We start from the raw sequence: 10,719 nt of genomic DNA on the forward strand, positions 1-10,719 counted from the left end.
AATATATCGACGTCGCTTAGGCTTGATTGTCAAGTTCAATAACCAAACAGTCATGCGCCAACGTATTATTGGGGACCAGTGGAGTAACACATTATCTTTTTGCCATACGGCAATGCGCTTTGATTATATATACTCCCCAGGCGAATGCAGGCGATACGTCATCGCACCACCAGGTTTCATCATGAAGACGCGCTCCCGCGTACAAGTAGTGCAGGAGTGTGAGTTAAGAGCGCAATTATTTTGCATGAAACTGCGGAGTTATCAACCCTACGTAGCCCCAGTAGAGTTAATACGCCGGGTACTCTCAATACTCATTACTCAAATCATTCCTATGCTGTCTTCTTATTGGAATTCACCTTATTCCACTTCTCTTGGTGAAGTCCACGAAACGACGTTTTATGGCGTCGGCTTTATCGGTCTTCTGTTTACTTTTTTTTTTCTCTCTCTCTTTTCACAACTACGGGCTATTTCAGATTTTTCTTTCTGTACTGAAATGGTGTACTGAGGGGCGCTATTGTTTTACTGGTTTGTCGGCTGATGAAATCAACATCCAGTGATTGGATCACTTCCCTTGTTGCTCGCAGCAGCGTTGATACACGACATGACAGTGTACCATCTGTCGCTGAAGTTCGCGGACAGCGGGCAAGGAGCTGAAGAGAGACCGCATGCGTGTCTCGACGAAAAGGCTCCTTTGACTTGTTTGCGCGAGTCTTAGAACGATGGTGTATTTTCTCTCGGACATCTTTAATCGCAAAATCAGGCGGGTATGAATGCGCCTCCGTACAGTCCCCCACCTACTTCAGTCAAAGGCGGTCGGCCTACGAAATTCTGGGGCGGTCCGAACAAACTTAAGGTGCCGAGATACAGATAACTGATGGCAGGTACTACCGAGTTTTCAGTCTTTTCCAAATTATTACGAATGAGGTTAGGTTTCCTTGGAGAGACCGAATGTACGCCTAATTTGAGTTCATGCTTCTTGCACTTGTCTTAAATTTGTAATCGTGTTTCTGTTTGCCTCAGCAGCTTGCTATCTAACGTATAACGAGTTCATTCGTTCTTGACCTTGTATCGCACATTCACGGCCTGCATAATGTACGCCACATATTATTTTCACATCAAGCTTGAGCAGCAGTTGTTATATTAATATGTTACCAGTAGCCAGTGCTTTGTATTGGAAATGTATTATGCCACTGTCAGGAAGCTATTTGGAGGAAGGAAAAGTGTATGCGCACATACTACTGATAGCCAGCGTAAAACGGCAAACTGCTCTTTATTTTTGTCTGTTGTTGCAGGATGAATGGGCAAGAATTTCAGGCAAGAAAATTGCCTTACATTCGCTAGCCATTACACTATAGCCTGTGTCGTTACAAGACGCGTTAAACGCTGCTCTGCTATTTTGTGAGAGAGAGGGAGGAGAATATTTTCTTGACTTCTGGTGTGTCGCAAATTTGATTAATGGGCATCCACGGCATTTAATATTCATTCAAGAAAAATGCATTGAAACTCATTCCACTCTACAATTTCCGCGTTTCTTTTGGCACAAAATGTTTACCGCAGGCTTTTAGCAGCCCATTCGGCTAAGGAAAAGCGTTTCATCAAAAACAAAAAGGCTGCCGGTTTAGCATTGCTCAGCGCGAAATATTGTGCGAAAGCGCAGTTTTTTGTAGTTGGACACCACCGCCACGTACGTCAAAGCGCGATTGAGGTGTCCACTGATCCAGTTACATTCACTGCACAGAGGTTTCTCATACACACAGAGACGCACGCCGCTAAACCCTGGGGAGTGCGGCTCTTTTCAGTGCGAAAGCACTAAAAAAAGTGACAACTTCTCACGAAGCACGAAACTTGAACACTTGGGGACGGAGGTAGCAAACCTCAATCCGCTAACCAAAAATCGCTCTCCCACCCGAAGAGAAGCTTTCCAAGACAAAACACATTTCCCCACCCGCGCCGCCCACTAGACGCTCCTCTTTCCATCAGCCACCCCTGCTGTTCCTCCTCGGTGTGAGATGTCTTTGGAATCCCTGCCAATACTGACGGTCGGTGTTCATCTATGGTCAAAATTTTAGTTTCTCCCAATTTGTTCGTACTTTAAACCCGAATGACCAGCTCAAAAAAAGGCGCGGACAATGATAGTAAAGCGCTTGATGTTGATAATATCCAAATTAAACCCATTAAGTATATTTTAGAGTACATAACTGCTCCACTTACATATATTTTCAACCTATCTATTGAATCGGGAGAATTTCCCGCTGCAATGAAGAAGTCTAGAGTGTCAGTTATATATAAAGGAGGCGATAAAAACTTACCAAAAAATTACCGTCCAATATCAATAATACCTACGTTTGCTAAAGGTTTCGAAAAGATATTGCACTATCGTTTTAACCGATTCTTTGAGAAGAATCATCTCATTTCTGATGCACAATTCGGCTTCAAAAAAGGACGTTCAACTGAGCTAGCTTTATTGGGGTTAAAGGAACACGTGCTGCAAAATATAGAAATGAAACTAATAACCCTTGGCCTCTTCATAGACTTTAGTAAGGCTTTTGATTCCCTTGATCATAGTATCCTAACTCATAAGCTCTCAGTCTATGGGATTCGTGGCAACCCTTTATCTTTAATAAAATCTTACTTAGCTGACAGGCAACAGTGTGTATGTATTCGAAACCACCAATCATCTCTACTACCTATAATCAGAGGCGTACCTCAGGGAAGTGTACTAGGCCCTCTGCTATTTAATGTCTACATAAACAGTATTGTGAACATTGACCAAGGTTTAAAATTCATTATTTACGCTGATGACTGCACGATTTTGTTCTCTGGTCCTGATGTGAATGAACTAGTCACCAAGTGCAATCAACTTCTTAATCGGCTTCATGAATGGTCTGATATTAATCTACTAAAAATTAATCCTGCAAAAACAAAAGTTATGTTATTTTGTGCAAGAAACAAAAATTTTCGTCTAGAAAAAAAGATCACTTGTGGTGGTGAAGAAATTGAAATTGTTCACGAACACACCATACTAGGTGTAACTTTTTCTTCACACCTTACATGGGATTCGCATGTTGAGAAGATAATAAAAAAACTCTCGTTGGTAACAGGTGCAATTGCTCGTTGCCGCGCGTTCCTTCCTGGTAAAATAAAGCTACTAATATATAATGCATTATTTGTCTCACAAATAAGCTATTGCTCATTAGTCTGGTTGACAACAACTAAGGCCAACTTAGAAAAAATTTACCTTCTGCAAAAGAAAGCTATACGTCACATTGCTAATCTTGATTACCTAAGCCACACACGGCAAGCTTTTGAAACATTCAGTGTGTTAAAAATTCAAAGTATATATGAATTCCGAATATTGCTTTCATTTCATCTGTCGTCATCCTTTAGGTCTATGATTGAAGGCACTGCGCTATTGAAACAGAACGCTCACACAGTTAATACTCGCAACACAGACACTTGGTTTGTTCCCCATTTTCGCACTGACTATAAGTTCCAAGCATTACAGCACAATCTTCCAGTAATTTTAAATAGATATAAAGACATAAATAACCCTACTAAGAAAGCATTGCGTGAATTATTTCTTCAGAAATAATTCCTGACATATAATTCGCGCCAAAGTACAGCTGCTCCCTTGTATCTTATGTAAATATGTTTTCTGTATTTCCCTATTTGTAATTTATTGATGATTTTGTGCTTTCTGGATGTCCTGTTTTGTGAAAACTGTAACCTGACTATGTGTTCGTTTTTATTTTTATTTGTGTGTATGTCAATGTTCTCAACAATGTCTGCTCCTATGCCTTGTAACGGCTGCCTGGGCCTCGTCAAGCTGTATACCTACAGCTTTTAGTCCAGGCAGCCGCCAGAATTTTCTGGAAAATAAATGAAATTGAAAATTGAAAGATAGGCGTCTTTTTTTTTTTGCTGGTCACTTTTGTTTCATCTATGGGGCTGAAATCTGGAAGCTAATTAAAGATCTTGAAATTAAAAGAAAAGCACAGCATGCCCTGTAAAGCATAATGATATAGGTAATGTTAAAAGGTATGAACGCAACCTAACCCGCGCTGCTGTCCTAGCCGTAGTGGTTAGGGAAGCAGCGTTGGTTTGGAAACAAGCACGAGTTAATGACAGCACAGCTTAAGTCAAAAACAAGAAATGAGCTTGGAATGGAATGGAAATGGTGATGGTGGATGACAGAAGTTGCGCAAAAGAAGACTTATCTACTCATAAGAATCATGGTCGGCGGACTGAGGCTTCAACCTTTCCTCTCCTTGGTCTAGTTTGTGTTTCGAGAGCCATCTTTCTCCCTCTCTACATTACCATGCATTTCTGCATGAGTGAGAGAAACGAGGAAGACGCACACTGCTTTCGCGTTTCAGAAAGGGATCAGTCGTTGAAAATTGATAGCAGCAGCAATGCCAGCAAGGAGGGCAGGAGCAAGAGCCATAACCAGTCTGAGCTTCTTCTTCGTAATAGCGGAAAAAGAGCTTGCGAAGTGGACGAGAATATAGGTTGCCTCACAAAATGCCACATCACCAAGTAGCTGCTAGCAAGCGGCGTGATTACATTCCCCAATGGCCAGAAAAGTTTCCGCTGCTATAAGTGGAGTAGGGGCATCTGTCTAAGCAAGAGCAACAACTGGCTGTACCATCTGCACCACGAATGCAGGCCTCCGCGGATCGGTCTTCTGTGTATAACTCGCAGCAGTTGCGAAAATGTACTAAATGCCCAGTGTCGCGAATTTGTGGCATACCGATTTGCCGTATCGCAGTGACGTTGGCACATTTATGAACATAGTTCTTCAATGTGGGTACGTAACGTCGTGTACCGTAAAATTTTTCCTCTTTGATACCTTCACAATTTGGTGTCTAACGTTCATTTTTTTTGTGTGTGCAACTATCATTTAGGTGCTCCTATTTAACGTTTTGAGGCGCTTTGGATAGGATTGCATACATGGAGTGTGCAACCACTAGCAGTGCTTTTTTTGTTTCTGACGAATTTATCGCCCGTCATGCCGTATACAGGGCGCTTTTTGTGAACTTGCGAACGCAGTACATATTATTTATCAAAACAGTGAGCCTGGTAGCATGTCTTCCGCCATTTTCATTCTGGCAAGTTTTGTTACCTGTAAAATATTTCTACTAGATTTCTAGCGTCGTGTGTATCTTCAAAATAAACAATATAGATCCCCCAACTCTCGATTTCACTTCAGACAAATCCGGGGTTTTGATCTTATGCCTTGAAACCACTGTAACAATGTGTGCCAAATTTTGTTCATACCCGTATAACAACTGCCGTTGGCGTTTTTCAGCGCAGATCAGACTAATTGTCTTTTCTGATGCACGCATGTACTATTTCGACAGGAAATAAAATAGAGAAAAATGACGAGGCTATTCCCGTTAAGTGGTTTAGGTTTTATGGGGTTTAATGTCCGATAGCGACTCAGGCAATGAGGGGTGCCGTAGTGGAGGGCTCCGGATAATTTCGACCACCTGGGCTTCTTTAACGTGCACTGACATCGTACAGTACACATGCCACCAGAACTTCAATTGAATTCAATATTAAATTGATACTGAATTTCTGATGTCATTATGATATATTTGTGGTAGTCATCAGAAATTAATCAGAAGGGATACTCGTGTTGTTTTATTTTTGCTTCAGACCGACATCATAAATTCTTAATAATTTCTGCATTAACTTTTTTGTGCCAGACTGACATGAAAAATCCTTGTTGAATTTTCGCATTAAGTTTTCGGAGCCGGTCTGAGAACATAAATTCTTGATGTTTTTTTCCATGAACTTTCTTCATGAAAGTAAAAATATAGTTTTTCTGGCGCATGAATAAATCAGAGCCGTATCTTTTTCAAGCCTCGTCTCAGGCATTTTTTTTTAATTTCTCCTGCAGCAATTATGCATATCAACCAACAGAACTTTGCAGTTAAATTTCTTTATTTGTACATGCCGGAGATTGCATATATGACGCCAAAATTATGTTAAAAACTCGACTCATTAACAGGTCCTCACTAACACTTGTTAGGGGTCGTCTCATTGGGGATATACGAGCATCAGCTCGCGCTATGAAGAAGTATAGATCATGTGAGTGTACCGATGTGGCATGTACTTCCAGGGATTGTAAGGCCCTGTTCTCGATCTTGTGGTTACTTGCTTCTTTCAGATGGTAGATGGGAGCTGTTTGCAGCAATGATTGGCGGATGCTGCTTCTGGGCTGTTGCACATTTCAGCTAAAGTAGCACAGAAAACAATTCAGTGGATGTTTACATTACGTGCAAGAGAGCATCACCGCAGCGGTCTCTGAGTGATGTTAAAAAGCCGTTAACAAAATGGCATTGACGAGTTTTTTTTTTCTTTTTTTTTGCAATAACACTAGTGTGAATGCGTCATAATATATTCAGAAAGGCATTATGAATTCAGCATGTAAGCACAAGAAATTAATGAAAATCTCAACAGAAAAAACACATTGCGTCTTATTCAGTAACTCAGCGGCCAATATTAATCATGCATCAGGAACTGAACCCAGAAGTCGTCAGTAACACCCGATCAATGTGATGTCAAAAATCGTTGACTTTTTGTCAAAAGCTCATCGCAGACTTCTGTAAGGGTTAGCCACCATAAAAACGCAACAGCCCCGGCCGGCATCGAACCCGCGTATTTCCGGTCAGCAGCTGAGAACCATAACCACTGAGCTACCGCGCGGCTCTTTTCGAAGTGGGGAACTACGGATTTTGTTTGGTAGCTGGATGCAAAAATAACAAATAACATAAGTGGTTCGGACATCCTTTAGTCAAGGAAACACCGGGCAGCCTGCTATAACTCACGGCAAAACCAGTTTCCAAGCCCGGACCAGTCAGACGCCATTCACCGGTGAATCGGCTACATAAGCCACCTGGATCTGATTATTGCTCGCTGATTGAATGCTATTGATAAAAAAACTCTGCACTACGAGCAGTATTTCTCGCTATACGATCAGCAGGATCGGCAGGGTGGCGATTTCTAGCGCTAGCTCCTGGAACAAGAAAACGCCGCAGCTTCGTTGCGAAGACAGCTGTTAATGAGATTGTCCTTTATGTTTTTAGGTGTGCCGACTAGTTAGGTTGACTCTTGAGAGATACTTCCCTTCATCATCCGGAACAACACTGATTGCTGAGCCCGGGCGGTTCTTGGTGGCATCAGCCTTCACTCTTGCGACAAAGGTTGTGGGAAAGCGAAGAAAGGAGGCCGTCGCCGATGGTATGTGAATGCACCTGCGTCACTTCCTTCATACTTAGTCCTTCATGAGACGTGCGGCTTTCATTCCGTTACCGATTGAGTTATCCCGCGTTGTTTCTCGTGCCCCTGACAACTGACTATAGTACGAGGAGAACGAATTAATCGATTTAGTAACATCGTGCTCCTGCTTAAGAGTTCCACTTCATCGCGAACGGCAAAGTGCGGGGAGTTTGAACCAATGTACAGATTAAGACAGCCTAACTCCAAAATGACGGAGCGACTACCAAAAACAACCAGTGTAGCCGCTCAGGTACGAGATATATAAAGCGATAACAATACAAACGTTGTCACGAGAGTGCAGATTAGTAGGTCCCCTGGATAAACATAATCAGTGCTGGCCTATAACAGAGGAGTGTGCCTTGTTGTACTATCAGCAAAAAATGAAACGCGAACAAGACAACTTAAACGCGAGCAGTAAAATGAGACCTTGGCTGGAGGAAGCTTAATACTATATTAGCAGGGTAATATCAGTTCGAAGGCTCGAAGTCGGTCCTTTAGAACTGCTAATCAACGCCGCTTGTATTTCCACTCCGGGAGCTAATATGTCAGTGTTTCTCTGTTAGCATTTCACTCTCTTGATCACGTTTCATTTGTTGCTGATAGTACCTTGATATACCACTGCTACGATCCGTCTCTGAGCACTTTCTATTACCGTAAAATTTTAATATGGTTTGCGCATGTCGCTTAGTTCCGCAAATGTGTCTTCACACGTGTTATCACCGCAGGGTGATTCCTCTTGCACCGAGACGCAGGCAGGACTCTCTAGCCGGTGTTTACTCGTTTTAAGGGCATGGTCTCATGGCTGCACGGAGCCACCGGTAGATTTTGGTCGTCATTAGGTGATGTCAGGTTACCTGGTCACTACTGCATGTTACAACAACGCCCAACAAGCGAAAGCGAACTGAAATATCCTCAGGTGGATTCGAGGAATACGAAGAGCTATTCATCAACGAAAGCAAGTACAACAGCATTCCCAGAGATGCAAGCCACCTCAAGGGGATGAGTCTTCGACCGTTAGTGGTGAGTACAACACTAGATCAGCTTTGAAGAGACCACAAGGAATGACAAAACCCCACGTTCTCCATCAAATAAAAGGCATGTCACAAATAATTCAAGTTGATTCCACTCACACTTACACGAAACGCTTGCATTCCCTCGATTCTTGCGCAGACACTTCAGTTTAAGGTGTTCAAATTCTCCGTTAATAAATTCGCTGTCGACGAGTGGTAAGGGGCAGCATAAATATGTAGTCGAGAAAGAAACGCCCTTAATAAACACTAGATATTTTAACTGAAGTTTAAACAGCGTTGAATTTGTACTCTGCATCAGGAAGGGATTTGGGGAGAGAAAACTGGTAAGAAAATGGTGCGCAAAATTAAAATAAATCGAGAAAAACGCGAAAAAATATGAGGTTATTCAACTGGGTAGAATATGCACCAAAATTGAATGCCGGAAAGTTTTAAAATTACCGAACAAGTCCTGTTTCTTGTAGATGAGCAGAAAAAATTTCAGTTCTCTTCCATGGTTATACCTTCCTTTTGATTGCGTTCTTTAATACATGCATGTTTTTTTTATAGAAACATTTGTTGCATGTCGCGAGCAAAAAAAGCAGGCAGCCGTGCTCAATACTGAGCTTACAGACGCGCAGTTGGATGCTCATTGCACTGCTTCCCTGAAGGCGCCCTCGTGAACACATGCACAAAAGTCGGGGCATGATTTATATGGCAGCCTATATCTTGCCCTTTGCTCCACGAATTTAACATGACTTTACTACGGCTGGAAAACGAGCATACCAACTTGCGGAAATCCGGGTGTTTCCCGCAGAAAGACGAGAAGCCCCGATCCGTGCTGACCACTTTCTGGGCCGCCACCAGCAACCCGAGAGACCTCATCTTCGACATGCAGCTCTACTGGCCGTTACAGGTCAACGACTGGCTCCTCATGGACAACGTAGGAGCCTATTCACTGGCTCTCGCCTGCGCCTTCAACGGCTCGGGGGTGCCTCCGGTCGTCTACGTTGCTTCGGCGAACGAAGCCGACACTGTCAAAAAAGCTCTCACGGCTGCCTCCGTGTGTAGCGGTTACTCCCAACTGGAGCGAGCCATAAAGTCGCTTCGAAGCACAGAAGACCAGTGAATCACCCTACCTGCTTAAGGCCCTAATGCAGAAACTACGCAGCACCGTTCCTTTCAGTGCTGGCTGACGTATTGATGTGTGCAAATGATTCGATATGGCAACGAGCATTGGCTGCTCTGCACAGCTATTCGGGAAGAAAAGAGTTCTATTTTAGAACATTTGAAGATTCTAGCTGCAGGCGAAGGTCTTTGTTTGCATACATATTAGTGTGTTTAGAGACATATATATGGGCATGTATTATAGACTCGTCACAAAAGGTACATAATGCTATGGCCAACCTTGTTTCGTGACCACCTTTTATTTTCTCAAGAGAATCTAGCTGTCGCAGCAAGGCAGCGTACAGTGAGGCCACTCAATCCCTAGCCTTCGCAAAGTATTAACACTGATGACGATTGTGAATCCTTATGGCGCAAGGGCATCTGGGGCCAAAGAGCGCCATCGCACAAGGTGTTTTCGTCATCTCAAGGTGGGGTCAAAGACCCACTTCTCAACCATTTTACCCTGAAGAAGCAGAGCACCAAGCCAGGGGAAAGCTAGCACCCACTGTATCACCGGTGGGTACCCGACAGCACTGGGGATCAACCCCGCACCTCCCGCATGCGAGGCGGATGCTCAAACCACTAGGTCATCAATGCTGTCAAATCATTAACACTCACTGTTCATGTGCATGCGTTTGGAAGATTTCAAGGGAAATAAAATAGTGCAAGCACATTTTAGTCACCATGTTTTTTTTAATCAAAAACAAGACAAGCAATGAATACATATCCACTGCTGCTCTCGCCATTTCAACAACATATTTTTTTCACATTCTTTCCAGATATACGGTCAGGCACAGTAAAGTCCCATGCCATTATCGAAAATTCCCTCAGTTAGAGTAAGAATTCCCTATTTCCGACCCCTTCTCCCTGCAATGGGTTCGAAACTCTGGAAAACGTGAGATCCCTGAAACGTTTGCAATAATTCCATCTTCGCAAAAATTTACTTATCAAATTCCCTGAGAATCAGAAAATTCCTGGAAAGGAACAACATTGGTCACGCAGTACGAGCCCACCACGCTGTAATACTGATTCATTTTTTTTCGAAACCGACGCCATGAAGCATTTTGCTTTGCTTTCGATGAGAGCTTTCGCAGTTTTTTTTTAATGTAATTAGAGAACAGGTCAGTCACCAAAGTTCCACATTTATCTTTAAAGGCGATATTCTTTTCTCCTTCTGCTTTAGTACTCAGAAACAAAAACAATTCTGAGCAGTCTATGGGCCTAACGGGGGACATAGCCAAATAAATGGAATGCCTGACGT

General features: G+C 42.8%; 1 protein-coding gene across 2 annotated transcripts in view; it reads left to right on the forward strand.

Moving 5' to 3' along the window:
* LOC149352375 (ornithine decarboxylase-like) overlaps positions 1 to 10,036 on the forward strand; it is a 30,146-nt gene extending 20,110 nt beyond the window's left edge. For both annotated transcript variants that reach the window (XM_089577151.1, XM_089577152.1), the window contains 3 exons: positions 7,092 to 7,245; positions 8,201 to 8,304; positions 9,109 to 10,036. In XM_089577151.1, the coding sequence (XP_089433277.1) occupies positions 7,092 to 7,245; positions 8,201 to 8,304; positions 9,109 to 9,420 (570 nt within the window). In that variant the 3' untranslated portion in view covers positions 9,421 to 10,036. The remainder of the gene's footprint in view (positions 1 to 7,091; positions 7,246 to 8,200; positions 8,305 to 9,108) is intronic.
* Positions 10,037 to 10,719: the final 683 nt, after the last annotated feature.

Source organism: Amblyomma mixtum, chromosome 3 (genome assembly GCF_055824585.1).
Source record: "Amblyomma mixtum isolate Tamu chromosome 3, ASM5582458v1, whole genome shotgun sequence".
NCBI classification, from domain to species: Eukaryota; Metazoa; Arthropoda; class Arachnida; order Ixodida; family Ixodidae; genus Amblyomma; species Amblyomma mixtum.